We start from the raw sequence: 26632 nt of genomic DNA, 5'->3' as shown, positions 1-26632 counted from the left end.
ATGCTAAGTGAAATGAACTCCATGTTATGGAAACAATTGTTATATCACAGTTGTAACTACTTTCAACGTCCCATGTGTATCTGTAGCTTCTATTATTGATGATGTTCTTGTATCACCTTCCTGTGGTTGTACCTATCTTATCTGAGTATATTGGAAACTATGTATACTGGTATTCGAACTAGGAAATTAAAAGGGAATACCAAAATTGAGAGACACAGGGTAAAAAAAGACAAACAAATACAAAAGCAATACTTGCAAAACTGTTTGGTGTAAGTGAACTGAACACCTCGGGGGGGGGGGAAGAGGGGGAAGAGGGAGGGGGGCATGAGGGACAAGGTAACAAACAGTACAAGAAATGTATCCAATGCCTAACATATGAAACTGTAACCTCTCTGTACGTCAGTTTGATAATAAAAATTTGAAAAAAAAATGAAAAAAAATCACACCCTCTCCCATCTCTACTAATGGCTTTCCTAACCAGCAGTGTTCTTATTTTTGTTTATTAACTCTGCTTGTTTAGGTCTTCACAACTTACAATTTTGCAACCAAAGCTGTTGTGGCTGACAGAATGACACCAACGATAATTCCACAGTAGCATTCTTCCATCATCTGGACTTGGAACACCATTTCTAATCTCTTGTCAACCACAGGTATTACCAAATGCATGATTCTTACTACTCAGCAGTAATATTTATTCTCATGTTTTGGAAATTAAAAAATAGAAGAAAAAATAAACAAAAACAAGATTTTGTGGTATGTGTGTGCCGGTCTTGGGGCCTGAGCTCAGGGCCTGGGCACTATGCCTGACCTCCTTTTTGTTCAAGGTTAGTGCTCTACCACTGAGCCACAGCTCTACTTTTGGACTTTTCAGAGTCGTTTATTGGATAAGAGTCTCATGGACTTTCTGGTTTGGCTTTGAACTAGGATCCTCAGATCTCAGCTTCTTGAGTAGCTAAGATTACAGGCATAAGCCATTAGCGGAAAGGATTTCTGAAACATACATGTGTACATATTCCCTTTTGATTCCACAAAACTTCCTACAACAGAACTCAAGTTAACATAATTAAGAATAACATGGTGTGAATTTTGTAGTCATAGATGTACAATGTATTTAAAAACTATTTCTAATGAGCGAATTCTATTGATGCCTGTTTGAATACATCTAAATCCCCACACTGGAAATTCCAAGAGTGATACTACTTCATTTCCTTCTTCATTTACCAGGTGTTTTCTGAGAGGGTAAATGGCCTGATACAGAAGGAGAATAATGTAACATTTTGCCATCACAGATTCTACACCTCAATATAAGACCTATGCAAAACCAATAATACTTTCAAATAAATTTGTTATGAAGAAAATAAAACATGTTCTAAAGAGAGAGACATGGAGAAGGGAACTATTTGAAGAGGATGACCAAGTAAAGATTTCTAAGTTTTCACATTTTTAAGAAATCTGAATGATGTTTATTCTCAAGAGAATCTTGAGTAAGACAACTGAAGGCACAAAGAACAAATCCCTGAGGTGCAAATTCGAGAAATGGAAAGGTCAGATGGCTAGAGTACAGCAAATACAACATACAATTTCTTCATCAAATGCAAAGAAACTGAACTGAAAGCTTTAGTAAATTCTTTTTTTTTTTTTTGGCCAGTCCTGGGCCTTGGACTCAGGGCCTGAGCACTGTCCCTGGCTTCTTCCCGCTCAAGGCTAGCACTCTGCCACCTGAGCCACAGCGCCCCTTCTGGCCATTTTCTGTATATGTGGTGCTGGGGAATCGAACCCAGGGCCTCATGTATATGAAGCAGGCACTCTTGCCACTAGGCCATATCCCCAGCCCCTAGTAAATTCTTTACCTACTTCTTAAGAGTTTCTACATATGAGAGGAAGAGAATAAAAGTATTTTAAGAGTGGGAAGATGGGCATTTTGACAGACTCACCAACTAGAAGAGTCAAGTCTCAGTCTCTCACAGTAGCCTTAGAAAAAATCTGATAAAACTTTACAAATTATGTATATCCTGACCATTGGAGTCTCAAGTAAGTTAAAACTGAAAATGCTGATATACAATATAAGTATGATACTCTGGTTTCTCTTCAGATCGTATAAATCTTTCACCTTTTACAATATAAGTTATGAACATCTTATTACCATACCATAAGTAAAAGTATTTATGTTTTTGACCTTGAGAGTGATACATTTAGCATTTTCTATAGCATAAAAACATGAATTTTACAGAACAGTACACATAACTCAAGGTGATTTTTCCACAGTAAGAGACAGTAAAAAAGATCTCTTTTCCGAGATTCAGATTTAAAAAGAAAACTGTATCTAGGAATAGATTTAATGAGTATACTTACTTGTTAAAATACATAAAAGAAAAAGATATTCTGTGTAAGAAATCACACCTAGAAGAAAAATAATACCAATTATAAACTACCACTCCATACAAATTAGAAAATACTACACCTATCTTCATATATATTAGTAAAATATTCTATTAGTAATAAATGCTGTGAGTAAATAGTTTTAAAGCAGATGCTAAATAGTTTTAAATGAGACTACATAATTATAAAATCATTGCAAAAGCAGCAATGATTTTAATTGTTCCACATACCACTATAGAATCCACATAAAACACCCATTAATGTTCCCAAATATACTGACAAAATAGAACAATTGTAGTGCTTACTTAATAGTTGTAACTTCAAATTTATTGCTAATTGTTAATGTATGAACTGAACATAAAAAGATCAGACATGGTTAATATTGTAAGACCTTAATTACAAACATAGTATTTACACATCCCAATTTCAATACTTGATTTTTGTATTGCATTAAAAACAAAACTTCAGTGGAGCACTAGTGGCTCACATCTAAAATCCTAGGTACTCAGGACACTGAAATTTGAGGATCCTGGTTCTAAGCTAGTCCAGGTAGGAAAGTTCATGAGATTCTTATCTTCAATTAATAACTGCTGAAAATGGGCTGCAGATTTTAATGATTTTAGTGATAAAAATTGGAAGCTAGCCCTTCAATTTATTAAGAAAACCAGTAATAAACAATAAAATTAAAATCAATGTTAAGCATACAGTACAATCAATAAAACAGCAAAAAAACACAAGCTATCTACTAAATTCTAGCACTTGGAAAGCTGAAACAGGAGGACTGCAAGTTGAAGGCCAGCCTGGGCTATATTTTCTTTTGAATATTAAACAAAAACTTTTACAATAGAGGTTATTACTCCTTAAAAGCATTTGTAATTAGAAATGTTTATAACTCCTTTCACAACTGTTTGTTTCCAGTTTATTTTCTCTGTCCATATATACACATAACATATAATTTAAAAACTATGTGAAGTATGGAAAGAACACGAATATATGAATAAAATGCATAAAAGATCTGATCATATGAATAAAATGCATAGGTACTCAAGTTAGCTTACCTCTTTCTTTAAGATTTCTGAATAGCTTCGATGACCCCTTCCAAACTGGTGGTGTTTCTGAAAGCATTTGATTCAATTCCTACAACAGGAAGCATCATAATATTCATAAGTAGACACACATACAAAAATAACTCATTTCAAAGACCTACAATGCATATTACCCGCCCTATTCTCTGGCTGTGGCTCATGCAACCACAATATCCAATATCAGCCCACAAAGAAAATACAACAAAGAAGAAAGATGCCACATTAAGTTTGATCAGAGCTGCCTAAGATGTCAGATAACTTTAATAGCTGGAGATGTATAAAGTAAGACAACCAAAATAAGACAAAATACCAAGTCAGTTACAAAGGGATAGTTTTAGAAAAGCCATATGGTTTTTAAAATCAAGGTCAGAGATGATCACCATCACCCAGCTCCACACTCTTCTTTGTTGCACTCATAAATTTAGGAGTTCAGTAAGGAAATAAATGGGAAAAAAAAAGGGGGGGGGGATGCTAAAAGGATATACAGAGAATTTTAATGGTGACTCAAACAATTCTGACATCTGAAGTTGGAGAACAGTAATATCGAATTGTAGTTACCAGTTCAAATTTGTCTTCTAATCTTAATACCATCTTTAAAAAGAATCAAGTTATCACTGCTGCAGGGAAACTTTTGGAGAAATGAAGCATTTGAATCCTTGCTCATACTCATATACATGTTTTAAAGTTCGTTTTGCATTTTAAAAAATTCACTGTAGCTCAGAGCGAAAACTGGACTAAGAAATCTGATTAAGAGCTTTTGTAAAACAACTTAAAACATTTTGAAATTTAAAACTTATCCCCATTAGCATAATTAAAAAAAGAGAGGCCATTTTTATTTGTCACTCTGATGCCTGTTTAAACTGTAGTTCCCCAAAATCTGATGTCACCTGAGAGCTCGTAGAAATTTAGCAGGTCAGTCCCAATTCCAGACAGCACGAACCACAATCTGCATATCTTGTAAGATCTACAGGTGTATTTGTGCACATCCAAATTTGAAGATACTTCTAGTGCTTCCTAACGCAGTTGTACCTAAAAATCTTTGTGCCATTCATAAACTATCTTTTATCAATTGCAAAGATTACCTATTCAGAAAAAGTAAGAAAAATCTCTGGAAGGCCAAAGGCAGAAACAATGTTTTTAGGATACTTGTGCACTTCTTGAAGCCCATGTGTAGATTTGTACATTCATTTCCTTGCGGGTGCTATATCTGCATTTCAGGTAACAGAAGCCAAAAGCTGTAAGCAAGTGTCTACTTGGGTAGCAACGACACGGAAATTATGTTTTCAGGTGATAGTATTGAGAAGCTGGGAAAACTGCTGTTGGGACAAAAGCAAACTCAAATGTTTTTGTTAAACTAAGAGACGTTGAGAAAAATACTTTGAGTACATTTTATATAGTTTAATTTATACTCTATGTGTATATCTTTCTCCATTTTAATTCTCCATGTCTTTCAATACCATCTATCCTACTTAAATTTTTAGTTTCAGACTGAAAACCCATTGCTACCTCTTACTGAGTACTTTCTGTGACTAGCAATGGACTCATACAATAGCTCATTTAATTAAAAGCAGGCAATCCTCAATATGCATATTTTACTGGTAAGTAACTGAACCAAGTTAGACAGACAATTAGTAAATAACAAAGATCTATACTTAGTCTAAGTAGTTATTTTAATAATAATCCAGTTTTCCTGGTATAGATCATACAACTGACACAGTGATCTTTTTTCTTTTCTGCTAACACTAATAACTTTTAAAAATTTATTAAATCTATGTATTTTCAGTCACACTAGAAATCTTACTCTTACTTTCTATCTTGGACTCAAATATAGTAATGCAGTATGTAAAGAACTTCACTGACCCTTGTCCAGGGTTCCTGAGAAGACAACTGTAAATCCTGGAACCACACTTGAATTTATTATTCCAAGGAAATAACTCTCCCTGGTTACTAGGAAGTACAACTCGGATTAGAAGGTTAGGATGTTGAATCAGCTCTACTTCTTATGAGAGAAAGGGGATATCTAGCTTCATATTATCCCCATAAGTTCTAGACACTAAGTTTAATGAGGCCTCTGTGTTGATAAGCACTTGATGTATTGGGAGGATGACACACCCTGATTCTGTGTAGTGCGGCACAGAACTTCTGCTGAGTCCCTCCCAGACCTAATCCTTTTTCTCTTCATTTGCCCAGTCCAAATTTGTAAGCTTTATAAATAAAACTGTAACATTTATCTGAGTTCTACAAGTCACTCTAATAAATTGTGAAACCTGAGGAGAGTTGTGGAAAACTCCTAGACTTGGGAGACCTTGGAATTTGTGCTAAGCATTGAAAGTAGAGGTACTTGTTGGGCCCTATTCTCTTACATTAGTGGAATTTACCGTAACTTTGGGTGACTAGTATCAGGAATATATTGCAGTATTGCAAGGAGTACCAAATAAACATCTACTGAACTAAATTTACTTTTTAAAAGTTATACATGCTATTGGAAGGATTTATACAGTAAGAGAAAAGAAAATGAATAATCCAAAGACAAACCAAACTTAGGTTTTACTTAGAACTTCATTCATTTTATTTTGCTAGCCAGAAAACTGTAAATATTAAATTATTCTATGTCCTGTTTTGTAATATCCCCGTGTACTTCATATATCATGGGTAATTTTCTTGTCAAATACTCTTCACTTTTGTATTAATCACTATACAGCAGTTAATATAAAATTCTGAAATGCTTATATTCTTAATATAAAATATTCTTAGTATAATTTATTTGAAAAGTAAAATAATTTGTTAATCTGAAAGCAAAGAAGAAAAAATTTTAAATACATATAAACTACCTTCAAAGCAATGGCATCATAACTCATTATGCAGCCTCTAAATAACTACTGTGGGAGAATCAGACTGAAAAAAACAAGTCCTTCTCCACGGTATGAGGAAGACAGATTTGACTTCAAACATCCTTGGGAATGTCTTTTCATTACAAAGAATTGCCGATCTACTTTTTCTGCAACTTGCTGTTTACACAACCTTTTCTCTCTAACATAATTATCCATTTTAACTGTTACTGTTTGTCCTTGGTATGTCTATTTTGTAATTATATTACCTATGTAATTATAGTATCTATATTAATGAATGGTATTTTTATTGCTTCTATTTTTTTTTTTGCTATATTAACTAAAGCTTTAGAAAGCATGAATAGAATTGCTGGTACAAATATACTGATATTACTCTAGAAAACAAACGTACCTGGAAGTAGGATTTTCAATATATTATTCAACTTTATTAACCATGACCAAATTCCTCTCTAAAGTAAATTAACAAATTTATGTTCTCCCTGGTTCCTTCTTGCCTTGCTAATTATTGACACTATCAGACTTCTTGATGGTGCCAAATAATTTAACATCATTAGTTTAATTTGCATGTTCCTAGGTAGCAACAAAATTGAACTTCTCTTTACAGGTATTTATTGGCTATTCTTTAAGTGCTTGCTTCTTCATTAATTATTTTTTTTAACATGAGTACTATATGAAGATAGATACTTTTTTGTGGGGGGGTGCTGGTTTTGGAGCTTGAACTTAAGGTCCAGTTGCTGTTCTTGAGCTTTTTTTTGCAAAGTTAGTGCTTACCATTTGATCCAGAGCTCCATTTCCAGCTTCTTTTGGTACTTAATTGGAGAGGTAAGAGCCTCATGGACTTTCCTGCCAAGGCAGGCAGGACCCTCAATCATGACCCTCAAATCTCAGCTGCTTGCCTCCTGAAGTAGCTAGGATTACAGGTGTGAGTTACTGGCGCCTGGCTCAAGATGTTCTTTTTAAGTTATTATTTTTTAAACCAAGTTGAAAATATATTCTCTCAGACACTGTACATCTTTTAACATTGTTGACAGTTTTTTAAATGCCAAAGTTTAAAATACTTTATTTAGTAGAATTTGTCAGTAATTTGTATCATGTGTATGAGTTTGAGTGTGTATAGCACACATATGTATTTGAAAAGCTTTAACTTACCTGTTTAGAAAGGGACTTCCATGTTTTGGCAACTACAATAAATATAAAATAATTAGATAATAAATACTTCATATAATATGTATCTATATTCAGTAATAACCCACCATAACTCAAAATCAAGGTTTTATGTCCAAAAGGTAGTTTTTTTAACCTTAAGATTTAAATCCAAGACATGATATTTTTATATTATCTAATTACTTCATATACCACGAACATTTTCCAATTATCTTTTTTTGTTGCTGTTATTGTTGTACTGGAGTTCCAACTCAGGGCTTTGCATGTGTTAGCAGGTACTCTCCCAAGATCACATGAGATCCGGCGCGTTCAGGATGGTATGGCCGTAGACATGCAGGTACTCTCAACACTTGAGCAATGCCTTCAGTTTGTTTTGCCTTTGGTTATTTTTCAGAGAGGGTCTTGGGTTTTCTGCCTGGGGCCAGCTTCAGACCATGACCTCCTACCTATGCCTTCAGTGTAGCTGGCATATAGACAGCATTACTGAGATGAGGTCTTGCTAAATTTGTCAGCCTGGACTTGAATCTTGACACTCTTAATCTTTAAGTCTGGAGCAACTAGATTACAGGTGTGAACTACCCCACTCAAACCATAACAATATTATCTTAATTTGGCCTTCTGGATCTATAGTATTTTTTCTATTAAACATCTTCAATTTAAACATCTTTAACAATTAAAGCACAAATTCTGACACTTATAAAACATTAATCCTTTAGGACATATTAGTATCCCTGGAAATAATTCATAGCTGAGGTCTGTCTAGAATGAAGAAAGATAATGGCAAGGATAAAGAAGAATAAGAGGAAGTAAGGTAACAGGGAGAGCTGGCAAAGTAAAAGGGAAATTCCTGTCCTACTTTTCACTCTCCCCTACACCTATTGTAAATGTATCATGAGTGTGGTAACCCAGTGTACTATCTAGGACCAACTTTTTTATCTAAATCTTTTTTCTGTTCCTCAAAGATCTCACATGCTATAAATCATACTATGTTAGGACAAATTAGCATTCAGTATTGCTGTTTCTTTTGATCAGATTTGAAAACTATAAATTTCTAATGACTAAGAATTACCTCCAGGTTGATATGTGGTTAAGTCCTGTAACATAAGTGTATTAGGAAAACTAGTAAACATTATTTCAGCTACACTAAATCAATGATTTCTAGATATCTTTTTCTTCATAATTAACAATATATCAACAATAGCTAGTTTAATATAATTAACAATGTATCAAATTTCAAAATTCTAAGAAAAGACCTCTCTCTCTCTCTCTCTCTTTTTCCTGTTGTTAGTTGTGAGGCTTGAACTTAAGAGCCTAGGCACTGTCCCTGAGCTGTTTTTGTTCAAGGCTACTTTGCACCACTGTTCCACTTCTGGCTTTCTGGTGGATAGCTGGAGATAAAAGTCTCAAGTACCTTCCTGCCCAGGATGGATTTGGACAGCAATTCTCAGATCTCAGACTCCTGAGTAGCTAGGATTATAGGCATGAGTCACCAGCACCCATCTGATCTCTCCCTCTCCCTCTCCCTCCCTCCCTCCCTCCCTCCCTCCCTCCCTCCCTCCCTCCCTCCCTCCCTCCCTCCCTCCCTCCCTCTCTCTCCCTCTCTCTCTCTCTCTCTCTCTCTCTCTCTGTCTGTCTCTCTCCCTGGGGCTTGAACTCAGGGCCTGGGCTCTGTCCCTAAGCCTCCTTTTCTTTGGAGGGGGGTAACTTTGCTTTTTATTTATTTCTCCTTTGTTGTTCTTTTTAATTTCTGCATCTTTTGTCTTACATGTAAGTTCATCTGATTTGAAGAAGGTAAAGGGAAGCAAAGAGATGGTGGGACAAAGGGTGAACAAATGCAGCAGTGACACTCACCAGAGTAGATTTCTTTCCTCATTTTCCCCCGAGCCTCTCTGTACTCAGGGCTAGTGCTCTAGCACTTGAGCCACAGTGCCACTCCTAGCATTTTCTGAGTTGTTTATTGGAGATAAACGTCTCAAGGACGTTCCTACCTGGACTGGCTTTGAGCCAGGATCCTCAGATCTCAGCCTCCTGAGTAGCTAAGATGATAGCCATGAGCCTTAAGGTAATATTGTAACCCATTTTAAGATCAAAAGAAAAGATTTTTCCAAAAGTTTGGGAAACTGATTTTCACCTAGCTAGGTTTCATAAGTATGTAATAACAACATCTTAGGATTTACCCAGATAGTTTGTACAAACAGATAATCAAGTGACTAAATTCACAGCTCTGTAAGTTAAAATGCAGCATATAACCCTATGATACTGCATACATTCATTTCACAGTGACACTTTCAATAATCAACAAAACAGTGTGGATAATACTTTTGATTCTGTTGCACCTGAAATATAGTAAGAATAGAGAAAAATAAATGGTATAAAAGTACATGTACATACTCTTATGCAATGTTCACAAGTTATTTATCAGAAGAGGAAGTGAGACATACTCTTGAGTTTGGTAGAGTTTATGGTAAATTATTCACAAAGACATATTCATTCTGCCAGAAATGTACCATGCTCAATATTGTAAACTTTTAAAAATAAAGACTAAAGAGCCATTAAGGTTGTTCTTCAAAGAGTTTCATGACTTTCCAAATTCCTCATTTCACATGAAGTTACAACACATGGAACTATAGCAAGTGAAAGATACCTCAATTTTATTAAAATATTTTATTTCTTAAACTGTAGCTTTATTATATGTGTATTATATTTGTGATGCTTTTTATGTCTAAATATCTTCAAACAATATATTTTCAAAAATCTAAATTGAAATATTTCTTGTTGCTATACAAAACTAATCAATTACTAATGGTAGTGCTGAGAGGGGATTTACCTTTTAGATTTTAGTTAAAAAGGTAAAACAAGAAATTTTCTAGTTTTCAAAGACAAAATTATAATCAATAAATGTATTTCTTAATTATCATTTGAGGTATCTTAAGGAAGCATTTTTTACACTATATCTTTTTCTCTCATGAATGTCATCACAACATTATATAATTTTAAGTCATGGTTATGACAACCAACTAAGGGGACCATAATTCTTATGATGGTCTTTGAATTATTTATATAAAGAGCCCTAACTACTTCTTAGCCTTCTCAATCATTCCTGCCCTACCCATTCCCAAAATAGCTGCAAGAATGTACTGATACTCTTAAATTTTATGGTTTTAATCATATAGTTTCTTCTCCTTTAGATACTACCTTTACAATCTCTAGTCTAAATCTTCTTTTTAAAAACTGGGGCTGGGGATATAGCCTAGTGGCAAGAGTGCCTGCCTCGGATACACGAGGCCCTAGGTTCGATTCCCCAGCACCACATATACAGAAAACGGCCAGAAGCAGCGCTGTGGCTCAAGTGGCAGAGTGCTAGCCTTGAGCGGGAAGAAGCCAGGGACAGTGCTCAGGCCCTGAGTCCAAAGCCCAGGACTGGCCAAAAAAAAAATTATTATGGATTAAGAACTTGTACAATCAAGCCTCTACCACAAACTTCACTACAGCTGTATTTCTTTTCTTTCTGGCAGTCAAATGTCTCCAAAGAGTCCTTTATATCCACTGTTTTCATGTCTTCATCTGCTTGTCAGCTCTGCAATCTGGTCTTTGCCTTAATTATGCCTCTGAAACAGCATTTTAAAAATCAACACTATCCTTCATATTCCTAATCCAAATGGACATTTTCCTTTCCTCCTCTAACTTAACTATTCAGTGGCAACCTTGACTATCGTTGGCTATTTTCTTTCACCTCTATGATTCTTTACTCTTCAGACTTCTTCCTCTATCTCTCAGGCCCAGTCCTCTGCTTTCTCTTTTGATTCTTACCCTTTTCGGGGGGGGTGGGGTGGGGTGGGTGTGTGTGTGTGTGTGTGTGTGTGTGTGTGTGTGTGTGTGTGTTCTCAACTTTTCCTTTTTTGCCAATCCTGGAACTTGAACTAAGGGCCTGGGCTCTGTCCCTGAGCTTATTTTGCTCAAGACTAGCACTCTATTACTTGAGCCACAGTGCCACTTCTGGCTTTTTCTGCTCATGTGGTCTGAGGAATCGAATCCAGGGCTTCATGCATGCCAGGCAAGCATTCCATCACTAAGCCACCTTCTCAGCTTCATGTTCAACTTGTCATCTAAGTCATACTGTACTATACTATTTCCTAGACAATGTTAGCCATACACATGGTATTAATTACCTACCATGTACAGCTGAATACATCTATATAGACGTCTCTCCTGCTCTCCAGTAGAAATAATCAAAAGCAACAAAAAATCAATTCATTAAAAGCTAGTCTGACCCAGACATACACCTGTAATCTTATCTATCCAGGAGGCTGAGATCCGAGGATTGTGGTTCAAACCCAGCCCAGTCAGGAAAGTCCATGACTCTCTTATCTACAACAAACTACTCAGAAAAAGCCAGAAGTGGTGTTGTGGCTCAAGTGGCAGAGTACTAGCCTTGAGCAAAAGAAGCTCAGGGACAGCACCCAGGCCCTGAGTCCAAGCCCCAGGACAACACCCAAAAGAAAGCTAGTTTGCAAAAGAGCTAATATTTCTTTCTTTTTCTTTTCTTTTTTTTTAAAATTTTATTTATTTTTTGCCAGTCCTGGGGCTTGAGCACTGTCCCTGGCTTCTTTTTGCTCAAGGCTAGCACTCTGCCACTTGAGCCACAGCGCCACTTCTGACCATTTTCTATATAGATGGTACTAAGGAATTGAACCTAGGGCTTCATGTATATGAGACAAGCACTCTTGCCACCAGGCCCTATTCCCAGCCCCCAAAGAGCTAATATTTCTAATTACTGAGAGTCTTCCATCCTTTGGCAGCACCACAGTTTGAACTCAAGACTTGGATGCTAGGTAAGTGCTCTACCACGGGAATCACACAACTGTGTTATCACTCAAACTATGATCCTCCTATCCTCTATCTCCCAAATTGCTAGGGCCACAGGCATGCCCTACCACGTCTGGTTCGTTTTTCATTGGCTGGGCTGGCCTCAAATCATTTTCTTTCCATCTCTACCTCCCACATAGCTGGGACTATAGGCATATACCCCACACACAGCTAACAAGGTTTTATTATTTTTTATTTATTTTATTCTGTATTCCAGTCTCAAAAGAAAATACGTCTTTAACTGTTTTAGTCTAATGTTTGGTATATTGAGTTTCAGTTGAGTACTATGCAGTGAACTGAAATGAGTTAAGAGACACTTTATACTACTTCATCTTTCCCATTTACCATTCAACTCAAACATATCATTACAAAATTGATAAAGTGATTATTGTCCTCAAACCCCATTCTTACTGTCATCAATGCACGTAATTGGGTCAGAAGCTCTTAGTACTAATTACTATTTCACTACCATCTTTGGAGGCTTTCAAAACCTAAACTATCACTAAGTTGTGGAATAGGATCAAAGAAGAGTATATGTCATCATAAAGGCTGTTGGGTAAAGGATGGGTTTAGTGGAGTGGGCACTTACCACGCATGCCCTTGACATCCACAATCATCCACAACAACAAAAAGAAAAGGCTATCAAAATTTTCCCTTTTTCTACCACTTGTATCAGTAAGGTAGTTTTCGTCACATTTCCCAGAAAACAAAGTATTCTAACGCATTCAATGCAAAAGCACATACAAGAATCCAGCTGCCTATTAAGATAGACCTACATTATGCCAAAAAGTTTGAGAATTAACTGTTCTAAGGAAAAGTAAGAAACTATCTAAAAGATAAGTTGCTATCTGTAGTAACAGCTAGAAGAAATGCAAGATCTAAGAAGAATTCTTAATTATATATTATAAGAAATATATGTATATTATACATATAAAATTGAAAGTAAGATGATGTTGAAGTTTGGGAATGAGGAAAATTTTCTGAAAAGGAGGCAGTAAGAGTTTATAAGAAATATCTGGTAACAGTGTAGAGTAGACTTTGGAAATACATTACCTTGGTTAATTATTCTAAAATATATTTCTTCTCCATATTTTTATAGATCAGAGAGTTATTTCATTTTTTGTTTTTTCTTAAATCTCATTCTTACTGTCATCTTACCCAGTTAATCTGTTCAGAAATCCTTACTATTCATTATTATTCTGCTACCACCAGATGTGAAGGCTTTTGAAAATTATTAATACAGATATAACTATTATGATAACTTTTAAAATTTACTCACCTTTGGGCTCATCTGTGGTAACAGCCAAAATAAAATCATATGGAGTCATGAATAACTGCCCTTCACACTCTATAGAAGCAAATAAACGAAATCTTCTCTCTCTTGATGTAGCATACAGGTCCAGGTCTTCAATATCTGTTCTGCTAATGGCAACCTACAATTAAGAAAGCAAAGAAATTTGGGCTGTGTGAACAGCACCTTCTTTTATAAGATAAAAGCTTTATTTATGCCCGTAATGGAGCTTGATCTCAGGTCCTGAATGCTGTCTCTGAGCTTTCTTTGTTCAAGGCTAGCACTCTACAATTTGAGCCACTTTGGGGCTTTTTTGGTACTGTATTGGAGAAAGGAGTCTCACAGTCTTTCCTGCCCTGGACTGGCTTCAAACCTTGATCCTCAGATCCCGGCCTCCTGTGTAGCTAGGATTATAAACATGATCTACCTGGTACTAGCTACAAGATACGAGCTTTTGATTATATTAGAAGTGATTTAATCAGGTATATGAAAAAAGTGCTAAAACATTACATGTTTTGGAGAACCATAAACATTTTACAAATTGTTCATATGAATAAAATTAATTAATTAGTTAATTGGTATTAAGAATATGAAGAATTTTAAAGTGTTAATTTGAAATGTTTGTGATTTGCTTGGGGATGGCTATTTCTTTCTTGCTAGAATGCTAGGGGAAGGCTAAGCCCGAATAACAAACCTTCTGAAATGCATACCTAGGCAATGTGTATAGCTGTATTTACTTGATTAGAAGCCTATTCTAGAGGAGGAACTAAAACTTTGATAAGCTGCTCATGACTACTTATTAGGAAACCATGTGGAGGTCCTGTTTAGATTAGGGCCACAATCACCAATTCAATGTCACTATACAGTCAGTCACCGAGGTGACTTTTCGCTTGCATACAGGCTCATAGGTTTCTTTCATTTTAAGATTTTTCCTTGTAGACAAATCATTTTCCAGTGTTACTTTGCTCTTGCAGTGAATTTATCTAATAAAAAGATTTTTTCCTGGTTAAAAACTAATGCATAGACATTGAATGCAATTTAGAAGATGTTTTTAAATTTACAAATATAATTCTGTATTGCTTGTTTAAAAAATGGGAAAAAATCTGATCTTCAAACTTACATCAGGGACATTTTCCTGTATCACTACTACAACAGAAGAACATTTTTAGAAACTGTATGATATCCCATAGCCATCACAGAAAACATTCAAACTCATAGAAACGAAACAATACATTACTGAATGATTATAAATCACTGAGGAGATAACAAGGGAAATTCAAAAGTTTCTAGAATTCAGTATAAATGAAAACACAAAATACCATCTCCTCTACGACACACCAAATGCAGTACTCAAGGGAAAGTTTATGAGTGCCTACATCAACAAATTAGAGAAATCTCAAATCAATATTAAAATAATGCACTTCACCCTCCTAGAAATACAAGAGCAAGCAAAGACCAAACTGGTAGATGGAAAGAAATAATAAAAATTAGGGTGGAAACAAACAAATTAGAGACTAAGAAAACCTTACAAATATCCACAAAATAAAAAGTTGGCTCTTTAATAATATTAACAAAATTGAGAGATCCTTAGCAAAACTAAGAGAAGAGAAATAACCCATGTAAATGAAATTAAGAGATGAAAAACAACAGGAAAAAAAAAAAGGCAGAAACAAGGGGCTGGGAATATGGCCTAGTGGCAAGAGTGCTTGCTTGCCTTGAATACATGAAGCCCTGGGTTTGATTCCTCAGCACCACATGAACAGAAAAAGTCACAAGTGGTGCTGTGGCTCAAGTGGCAGAGTGCTAGCCTTGAGCCAAAAGAAGCCAGGGACAGTGCCCAGGCCCTGAGTTCAAGGCCCAGGACTGGGGGGAGGGGGGGAGAAGCCAAAAAACCCAGAAACAAGCAAAATTCTGAATATTATAAGGGAATATTTTGCAAACCTTTATGCCAATAAATTGGAGAATCTGGCAGAAATGGATGGATTCCTAGAGAACATCAATATACCTAAACTGAGCTAAGAAGATATAAAACAATTAAATAGACCTATAACATGCAATGAAATTGAAATGGCAATGAAAGACTTCACATCCAAGAAAAACCCAGGACCTGTTGGATTTACAGCCCAATTCTATAAAGCCTTCAAAGGAGAACTAATACCAATACTCCTGAAACTCCCCAATGAAATAGAAAGGAATTTCATGCTATGAAGCTAGCATTATACTCTCACCCAAACTAGGTAAGGACTCATCAAAGAAAGAGAACTACACAGACCTATCTCGGATGAACATATATGTAACACTTCTCAATAAAATTCTGGCCAATTGTATTTAACAACTAACAAAAAAAAATACATACTATGGTCAAACAAGATTCATCTGAGGGATGCAAAGCTGTTTCAACACATGTAAATCAAGAGAAATAAGGTAAAAAAGAAAAAAACCCCACGATTATCTCAATAGATGTAGAAAAAGCTTTTGACAAGCTCTAACACCCCTTTATGATAAAAAGCTCTGAAGAAGCCAGAAAAACATAGAACATTCCTCAATAAAGGCTGTGTATGACAAAGCTACAACCAACATTATTCTTAATGGTAGAAAATTAAAACCATTCCCTTTAAAATCAGGAATGAGATAAGGATGTTTCTACTCCTGTTCACTACAGTACAGTTCTAGCAAGCACAATAAGGCAAGAGAACAATATAAAGGGGATCCAAAAAGGGAAGGAAGAAGTAAAGCTATCTTTTGCAGATGGCAGATCCTGTACTTAAAGGACCCTATAGACTTCTCCTCCAAGTTACTAGAACTGATTCAAAACTGGTAAATTAGCAGGGTATAAAATAAAAGTAGTTTTAATGTATGCCAACAATGAGAAGATGGGAGACTGAAATCAGGTAAGCAACTCTGTTTACACCTAAAAAACAACAAGAAAAAAACAATTTAGGGATTAACCAAAGATGTGAAACACCTCTATAGTAAAAATAACTAAAAATTTAAAGAAGGAAATTGAAGAAGACTTAGGAAATATAAAGGTCTTCCATGCTTCTGGATTGGAAGAATTAACATTGGGAAAATGGCAATACTACCCAAAGCAATTTACAAATGCAGTGCAATATCCATCAAAATGCCATCAAAATCATTCTTCAATGAGAGAGAGAAAGCAATTTAAAAATTTCAAATGCTTATAATTAAAAATCTTGGGGCTGGGGATGTAGCCTAGTGGTAGAGTGCTTGCCTAGCATGCATGAAGCCCTAGGTTCGATTCCTCAGCACCACATATATAGAAAAAGCCAGAATTAGCACTGTGGCTCAAGTTGGCAGAGTGCTAGCCTTGAGCAAAAAGAAGCCAGGGACAGTCCTTAGGCCCTGAGTTCAAGCCCTAGGACTGGCAGAAAAAAAAAAAAATTAAAATCTTTCAATAATATTTTTTAGTAAATGATACTATTTACATCAAAATTACCAACACAGTAAAAATTCATCAAAACTAATAAAAGCCAATGGAGAAAGATAATCCAGAAACCAAAAAGGCCTAAATTACATTCATTTAGTTAATTGCTGAAAATAAAAAATCATTATCAGTTCAATATTAAGAACCCCTCTACCATTACAGTAAAAAAGAACTAAAAAAAAATAAGCCTTTCAGAAGTGGTAACGTAATTGAGAACTGAAGGGATAGATAGGGAGGGCATTACAGAACCTATAGTTATTTAAGAAAAATTCTTCTTTTCTTCAGATTGGTGGTCAAACCAAAAAGAAGAAAACAACATATTTCAAAGTTCAAGAAATAAGAGCTTTCAAACTGTTAGGAAATACTAAAAAGGAAACTGTTAAGGTTAATATCAATAACCAAGAAAAAATACAGCCTATTAAGGTGGAAGATAGGAGGGGCATTTATGGTCAAAACTGAGCTTCAAAGAAATCCAAAAGTAAATCCAACATAGTTTCCATACATCAGCTTTCTTGAAGATGCTTCTTTAAAATGATTATGATAATGTGAAATACTTCCTGCCTTTGTTTGCATATGTGTAGTCTTACTAACAGGCCTACTGTGGAAGCTCTTTAATACTAATTCTTGTTAATTACAAGTTTTGGTTAGTTGAGGTTAATAGGTAGCACATCATTTTACAGAGGCTACTACCTACAGTTTATTTAAATTTTTGTTCTGAGTAAAAGTTCTTACAGGTTGATATACTTAATGTTGCTTCTCCATTGAGTTATATTTTTTTTAATCAGTCTTTGCAACCACTACTATCTCAGGTTGTTAGTAAACAGTCCCAGGCCAGGGATCTGTATACTGTCTATCCTATCAGGAAATGACCTTCTGATTTCCTGATGTCAACTTGGATTCCTCATTTCCCACTTTCAGTACCTGGACTCCTTCTTGTTAGCATGTACCTTTCGTGGTTTCCTAATACTTCTTTAGTTTCCCTTGGAATTGAGATACATGCTTTCTTACCCACTTAGAAGTAGCTTGTTTCTTATTATATCTCTGTAAAGCTTTTGTTTAAAGACTGTCTGATAGTTATCAACACGTGCAATGGCTGCCACCTAATGCTAATGCATAAAAATTACTTAACTATTATTAATCAAAGTCTAGGCTTAATTTGTTAAAAACAAGAATGATTCAAGTTTTCATCTGTGCCTGGGATGAGTTGTGGAAACTGTAATACTGTACTCCATCAACCACATCAACTTCAGTAACGTTTTAGATTTACTTAGTTCTTTGCTTAGCTGTGTAATTTCTCTGAATGGGTGCCCCAATACCTTCCTAGTTATTGCCTACTCAGTTTCTACATATCAAATGGGATATGTGATTCTTTTATCCACACTCTCAGAAAGCCATTTGTCTGGAAAATTCTGCTGTCATACATTCTGTAAGTACAGACCCGAATTACTTTTATGAACTATATTTATTGTACTAACATCTTAAACTTTGACAATGCAGTTACTTTCCTGGACCCTTGGATAAGTGATAGTTATTTCCTTTATAAATTCTTACTACATTCTATTATATCTGTCACTTGATTATGAATTCCTTGAGGAGAGCAATAAATTCTTAATTTCATAGTGCCAGTGACTATATAGTGCATGAAAGGATGAATGGTTGAGAATGAAAAGATAATTGGTCACTATGTGACAAGCAGCCAAAAGAATACGAAGTCTGGGTCAAATGAACAGACAAAAAAACGGTCAGTTTTTTTTAAGGCAAGCAGAAGTGAGGTTTCTGATTCCAATCTAAACATTTTTATTGAGTTATCAAAAAAATTCAAAGCTTTAGTGAGAAAGGTACAACATAATAACAAGTATCTATCATTTAAAATATTCTTCTAATGACATATTGGTTTTACACGTAGTTACTAGGTAGACTGACATTTAAATGCATTTCTAGAAGATGTAAAGATCATATCTGGGTTACTGGCATGTTTATCACTGAAGGCATTTATCCCTCCTTTTTGACAGAAATATTCAAAATCCTTTCTATCACCTATTTTGACTGGTTGTGTTATAGAACATAAATATTTATAGAGCTATCCAAATAGCCCTATATAACTGTTAAACATCCACTTTCCATCTCCCACTCCTTTCCAGGTTTTAGAAACCACTATTTAATTTTCAGTCTATACATCTGACTTTTATAGATTCCATTAGTGAAATCATGTAGTATTTGTTGTGTGTGTGTGTGTGTGTATTTCTTCACTTAAAACAATGATCCATGTTCCATCCATGATGCTGCAAAATACAAAATTTAATTCTTTATGATTAAATAGTATTGTTTTATATACATATGACATTTTTTACCCATTTATTTGTGGTTTGACACTACTTTGTAGCTATTCTGAATTACTTTGTAGCTATTCTGAATGGTAACCAGTTCATTTCCTTTTGGGGAGATGGGGGATGTTGGGTTCCTTTGGAAGCATCACATTACCTTGTCTTCCCATGTTTCTTGTTGATCTTTATGTATTTGGTGGAACAGTCACCTTGTATAGAGTGGTTTTCAAGTAAAAGACTTTCTCCTGGTGATCTGTTCTAAAGTGTTGTTTGGATAGGCTTCACTGGGCTTTGGCTCCTGGTGGAAACTAGTGTGATGTGTAGCTTCTTCAGCAATAATCGACAGCAACAATGTTCATGGGCATTTCAGTAGCTCAGGTTGCAGTTGGGGGATGTGGGATTGCACTTACAGCTGGGCTAAAGTGGGGTGGGGTTCCTGGCATCTCGGAAGGACAGTGTGCCCTGATTCTGGCACAAGGTGTCCATCTGTGTCTGTGGGTCACACTGGGGCCAGGCTGCCTCCCTGTGTGCAGTAGGTATTATGCAACATACATACTAGAGGCCTGCATGCCTATCCCAGCACCACACAGGGATGGAAATCACTAGTGGGGACAAATACGGTCCTTGTCAGTGTCCGAGAGCTGTGCAGGTGAGTCTGAAGGACTAACCTCTCAGCAGGGTGCCTTGCTTCTTTCTGGGCCCAACGGTGAGTTAGTAAGTAAACCTGTTTCCTTCCCAGGGCCTCAGTGGGTGAATCTCCTAATAATGTGCTGCCTAATTGCCTCCCTAAGCCAAGCCATGCCACTGTGGCCCAAGCTGCTCTTTCAAAAAGTTGTTAAAAAAAATGTTACTTTTAAAATTGATGTTGTTTATGATTTAAGTTTAGCTGTTGCAATAAGGTTTACGGGATTTATTTTTTCATTCTATTGTTATTTTGCTAGAATAAAAATTATGGTAAAATCTCTTAAGCAAGGATACAGGCAAATGATTTTGACTTAAGTCTTTAGGTTTGAAACATTCAACTCTCAGGTACCACTTCCTAGGTGATTAGGACATATAAAAATCCTACAGGCTGTAAAAGAGGGTTTTATATACTTCTAATTTTAAGTACAATGTTACTACCTGTATAATACTTCAGTTGGTTTCTTTCCGTTATATATCATCAACTCTTTTCTACAGGAAAGAAATAACTTTGCTTCAATAACATCCTTACAGAAAAGGTTAATGAAACTGAAATTCATAAATAACAAGAAATACATTGAATATTTGGTGAGAATTTTATCAGCTAATACATTAGGGAAGGAAGGAAGAGGATGTAGCTTTTCAAATTTGAATGAACACTGAGCATTCTAATCTAAAAGAAAGCAGTTAGTTGTTGCTTGACAAAAAGACAGTCATAAATATAACTTGAAAGAGGCTCATCCTTAGTAGGAATGCAAGGAGCTGCCCAGAGGATAGAGGCAGCAGTAGAGGGAATGAAAAGCCTAAAAATAGGAAAAGTAAGAGATATATAATATGATTTACCTGGCAAGGTCCTCAGCCAAGTACAAGATCCAGACTCTGGATCTCATCCATGAATAAAAGTGATATAGAGAGGTTCAAGTAGCATGAAAATTGGCTGAAGTTCACTATCCAAGAAGAGACAGTAGATCAAGTCAAAAGAAACCTGGGTTCAGGAGGAGGAAATTTAGTCCCTGAAAAATTAGCATAAGGTTGTGAGGAAAAAGATAGGAATCTAAGCACATGAAATTATATGTATATAATTTATAATATATAATGTATAAATGTATAAATTATATATATAAATGACTGGAGTTAAATCATAGGTATCAATTATATCAACAATGTCAAAGTGGACAACTAGACCACAACTTGAGGCTTCTATTGGTCTTAGGGTTTGTGGTAGATTTGGCCTACAGGTGAACTATGTTTCATACTAGGAAAATACAGGAGACCAGTTCAACTGAAATTCAATTTCATCAAAAATCACCCATCTTCCTCCCCAAAGATAAAGGCCTTTTTTTACTTAGTCCCTTTTCTGTATTAAATAGGCTATTCTTAATTCCTCAAATGTCATGGTTCAAAGACAACTGAGTCCATTTCTTTCTTAGATAAAATATGTTCTTTCCAGAAAGAACCTATTAGTTCTTGGATGAGTCATTAAGAGTCCACAGGTAAAAAGATAACTCTGACATTATCAATTGAGGAAAAGGAGAGAGGTATGGAAGATTATCAGAGAAATATTTATAAACCAGGCCTAGCAATGGTATAAATCACTTCTGTTCACATTTTGTTGAAGAGAACATGGACACTTTGATCACATTTAAGTGCAAGGGATGCTGGAAAGTAAAGAAATGAGTATCCATATCCTAAAGAGGAAAGGAGGAGACTGTGTACAACAGTTTCTAATCTCTGTCACAGCAACTCTGGTGATAACATCAAGGACATATGGAATACAAAGGATAAGTGAGCAAAGCCTTAGAAATGTATGCATGTATGCTGAGGGACTTAGACTAACTTCCGAAACAAAACCCTACATTAAAAGTCACATGAGTTAACTTCAAAACACTTCATCCATTGTGCAAACACTAACCTGCTGCAATGCACTCTGGCTGAAGAGTTCCAGACATTTTAGTCACAGCAAACCGTACCTTTCTTCTAACTTCTGAAATGCAGCCAGTATTGGCTTGAAAGTTTATGCTGGTTGCACTTATGCTCTCTATAGCTTTGTTTTGTCAAAGCGGACAAAGTGCTTCTGTGATTCCTACTTTTTCCACAAAATATTGCCTTAACATTATGAAAAAAATATTTATGGGCCAGGTGCCAGTGGCTCAAGCCTGTAATCCTAGCTACCCAGATGGCTGAGATCTGCAATCCCCATTAAGAGCTAGCTCAGGCAGGAAAGTCCCTGAGACTCTTTATCTCCAGTTAATCACCAAAAACCCTGGAAGTGGAGCTGTGGCTCAAGTAGCAGAGCACTATCTTTGAACAGAAAGCTCAAGGACAGTGCCCAGGCTCTGAGTTCAAGCCCAAGACTACCACCAAAAAAAAAAAAAAAACCAAAAACAAACAAACAAACAAAAACCCAAACAAACAAAAAACACAGAAAGAAAAAAAAGAGAGAAGAGAAAAAATGAAAACATTTATGTGTTGTTCTCTATCTTTGAACAGTTAAAGATATCAATTATAAATAGATGTCTTCTGCTCCTTGTCCACAGATCCACCCACATATCCGGGGAAGCTGAACAATAATTATCATTACTGCCTATAGCTTAATTTACAAAAAACTAAATTCACTCAAGTACAGAGAGCAAGATCTCAACTTCTTGATAAAACTACAATATTACTGAATTTTATGATAGATTGCTATTCTGAAAATATCCAGCAAAGATCATTAATACTTTGTCTAAAATTTAAGAGAAGCAAAATACAATATTCCTTGAAAATGCATTGTTGTATACAGCCTTACATTTTATGTTCTAACAATTACACTTCTTTTTTGTTTTCTTTTGTTTTTTTTTGCCAGTCCTGGGGCTTGAACTCAGGGCCTGAGCACTGTCCCTGGCTTCTTTTTGCTCAAGGCTAGCACTCTACCACTTGAGCCACAGCGCCACTTCCTGCTTTTTCTATATATGTGGTGCTGAGGAATCGAACCTAGGGCTTCATGTATGCAAGGTGAGCACTTTACCAGTAGGCCATATTCCCAGCCCCACAACTACATTTATAAGATTACTCTAAAAATAAAATACCATTAAACTACAAGATAATGAAACTACACATGAATAATTTTGGCAGAAACTAAAAGTAATTCAACTATTATGGCAAGGAATCTTAAGAATTTTATAATGCTAATTTTTTGCAGAACAGGGAAATACAGATATTGTTAAGTTTAAGGTTAAGTATCACTGAGGTATTTTTAGATGTAGTAAAATTTGCTAAAGACTTGGAATTTTTCATACCAAAAAGTGTGGCAACCCTTCTGTTATTTTTAATAATGGAGAATTCACATGGAAGTAAAAATTCCAAATCCATGCACATTACTTAAAAATTTATGACTTTTATGTAATCTAGGTCTTATAGGTTGTGCTAACAGACTGAAGATGAAAAGCTTAGAAGTGGTAAAAATGATAAAAGTTAATTTTTTAAAAAATTACCTCACCTTTCCAAAAGAAAATAAATATTGGCAGTGCAATTACCTCCCTGGAATTTCCCAATGCAGACATTTGCAACTAGTATTTAGATGTTACTTCTTAAGGTAGCGAAACAAGGAGCTTCAGGCAACAGAGTACATCATTATCCTTCCTATGAATAACAGAGTAAAGGTTCACTGCCAAGACATGGGCTCAGGTTACTTCAGGTCAGAGAAGCAAAAATTTACTCTGTGGCAAGGTCTGATTTTCCCAGGGAGGCAAGATTAAATGCCAGATAAAGGATTCACTACTAGACAATTAGAGAAACTGATGCCTACAAGCTGATAATAACACAGAGAGGTAACCTGAAACAATTCTCTAAATTACTGTTTAGCAAACAAGAAACAGAAGTGAGAAGAATGGAAAAAAAAAAACAAATGAAAATCATTTGTAATAACAAAATTATGTAGGTTACTCATCATTATTAGTTTCCTTAAGGCACATTTGTTTTAATTAAATCAAATTAATACTAAATTTTAATAAATATGCTAATGTATATTTAATTTCATGTAGGTGGTTGAACACTTAATATTAGCTCCTAATTGGCAATGGCAATTATATCAACATTTCATAAAACATTTAAGAACAAATAATCTTTTCATTTTACATGTAAGACCATCAGAGGCAAGAATCTCATGGAGCATACTTGAGGTTCTATTCAAGTAGCTAAAAAGCTGTTCACGGGAGTATTACATTTGGCTTTTCACCTATGGCTTCAGGCTTCTTTAAAGAAGTCTAAGAAGATAAAAGAGCTAACTTTTTTTAGCTTTCTGGGTGGTCGAAAGGTTAAATATCAAATTCCCACGACGGGAAAATCCCCAAGTACTCTGGGTGAGATGTGTTGATGCTTAGCAAAGTCATCTGTGTAAAATATATACAGCTGAAGACAAGCCAATACTATATTCCTGGCTGAGATCAAATACACAAATCGCTGCTGATAAAGCAACTGACCATTTATGAGTTTCAAAGTCTATTTGTATTGTTATAGCGTAAGTGTAGAGAATTCTTTATAGTTTATGTTTATGGAATTCCTTACTTTCTCATATATCATCTTAATTTTTATCTGACAAGTTAAGTGAAGGTATTTTTTAGAAAGTAGCATGGTGCAGTGATTTATTGCCTAGAGCTCATCTTTCCTTGTATATTCAAGACTGTTCCAGTAACACTTCCCTTGCCCTGCAACCCTCATGTTGCTTCCCTCTCTCCTGACTACTTCCCTTTCACATGTTGCTACTTCTCTCATCTTAGAAAGAAACCTGTCCTAAGGCTCCCTTTAGTAATACTTCCCCACCTTCTTGCCATTTCTTCCCTACCCTGTACCAAAGGACCTCAGGAAGCACAGTCTCCAGTTCCTGTCTCAGATCTCCTCAGTCTCTTTTGAAATTACTTCATTAGGTTTCACACTCTACCTCCAGTAAAAGCTTGTCAAAGTCATCCATGTTCTTAATCCAAAGGTCATTTCTCAATTTTCATCTTATAGCATTTGACATAGTTGATTACTCTATTTTTCCTTGAAATAATTTAGTGTCTCCGATTGCCTCGCTCTCCTGATTTTCCAATTACTCTGGCAGGTCCCTAATGGTATTAAAATGTTTTCTTATTAAATAGTTATAAAAAAGGTTACATTTCTGTAAGTCAGGTTATGAGTACAATCTTCATCAATGATATCTTGATCAATGTCACCTTTTTCATCATTCTCTCTTTTTACCCTTCCCATTCCTATCCTCAATTTATGTAGTTCAACTCTTACATAATGTACACTGAAAATAATGACTGCATTTCTGGGGATTTTTTTTGGGTAGATCACCTGCCTAGAAAGTGTAAGGCTCTGGGCTCAAACCCTGGTATATATAAAAAAGAGAAAAGATCTCAGTAACAGAACAATGTGCTTACTGTTTTTATTAAACATACACTACATATTTTGACCACTTATTAATCTTCACAAAAGTCAACTTAATAAAAATAAGAATGATGTCAGCTTATGAAATATCTGTTTTTTTCAGGGATACATACATAATTTGTAACCGTATTTAAAAACCTGCATAAATGTGACGAAAATAAACACGCAATTTCTAGGAAACAAATTATTACAAAAAAAAAATTCTTGGCTAAGTTTAGCACTGATGGCTCAAATCTGTAATCCTAACTACCTAGGGGGCTGAAATCAAAGAACTGAGATCAAAGTCATTGCCCTAGGCAAAAAAGTCTGCAAGATTCAATCTTCGGTTAACTACCAAAAAGCAGAGCTAGTGGTGTGACTCAAGTGGTAGAGTGCCAGCAAATCATGAAAATCAAGGAAGCATAAATCCCTGAACTTAAACACTAGTACCAGCAAAAAAAAAAAAAAAAAAAAAAGACGCCCCAAATTCTCAGCTAGATATAGTAGCTGACATCTCTAAAAGGTTGGTGGTATGTGCCTGTCATTCCAGCTACAGGGCAATATTAATTGGAAGGATCATAATCCAGGCCATGCTAGCAAAAAAGTAAGACCCTATTTGAGCAACAAAGGCCTAATATCCATCATCTACAGAGAACTCAAGAAACTAACCTCCTCCAAACCCAGTAAACCAATTATTAAATGGGCAAAGGAGCTAAAGAGAGACTTCACAGGAGAAGAAATAAAAATGGCAAAGAAACATAGGAGGAAATGTTCAACATCCCTGGCAGTAAAGGAAATGCAAATAAAAACAACCCTGAGATGCCACCTCACCCCAGTTAGAATGGCCTATACTCTGAACTCAGGAAACAATAAATGCTGGAGGGGGTGCGGATAAAGAATGTAAACTAGTACAACCACTCCAAGAACAGTATGGAGGTTCTTCAAAAAGCTCAGCATACCCAATGGGCCAGCCATACCACCACTTCTAGGCATCTATCCTGAACAAAAGGATCCAGGATACCACAAAGACACCTGTACATGCATGTTTATTGCTGCACAATTCACAATAGCCAAAATATGGAAACAACCCAGATGCCCCACTATAGATGAATGGATCCAAAAATGTGGTACCTATATACAATGGAATTCTACACAACAAT

The 26632-nt window shown here is 35.6% G+C and overlaps 1 protein-coding gene across 2 annotated transcripts in view; it reads right to left on the bottom strand.

Annotated features, from left to right (window-relative positions):
* Nucleotides 1-26632, bottom strand: part of Micu3 (mitochondrial calcium uptake family member 3) — a 71567-nt gene that overhangs the window by 35116 nt on the left and 9819 nt on the right. For both annotated transcript variants that reach the window (XM_048330294.1, XM_048330296.1), the window contains exons 2-5: nucleotides 13623-13776; nucleotides 7463-7494; nucleotides 3438-3516; nucleotides 2353-2400 (exon numbers count right to left, since the gene is read on the bottom strand). In XM_048330294.1, coding sequence (XP_048186251.1) covers nucleotides 2353-2400; nucleotides 3438-3516; nucleotides 7463-7494; nucleotides 13623-13776 — 313 coding nt within the window. The remainder of the gene's footprint in view (nucleotides 1-2352; nucleotides 2401-3437; nucleotides 3517-7462; nucleotides 7495-13622; nucleotides 13777-26632) is intronic.

This window comes from Perognathus longimembris, chromosome 21 (genome assembly GCF_023159225.1).
Source record: "Perognathus longimembris pacificus isolate PPM17 chromosome 21, ASM2315922v1, whole genome shotgun sequence".
In the NCBI taxonomy this organism is placed as follows: domain Eukaryota; kingdom Metazoa; phylum Chordata; class Mammalia; order Rodentia; family Heteromyidae; genus Perognathus; species Perognathus longimembris.
The sequence above is the reverse complement of the archived record's forward strand: the minus strand, read 5'-3'. Positions and strand labels throughout refer to the sequence as shown.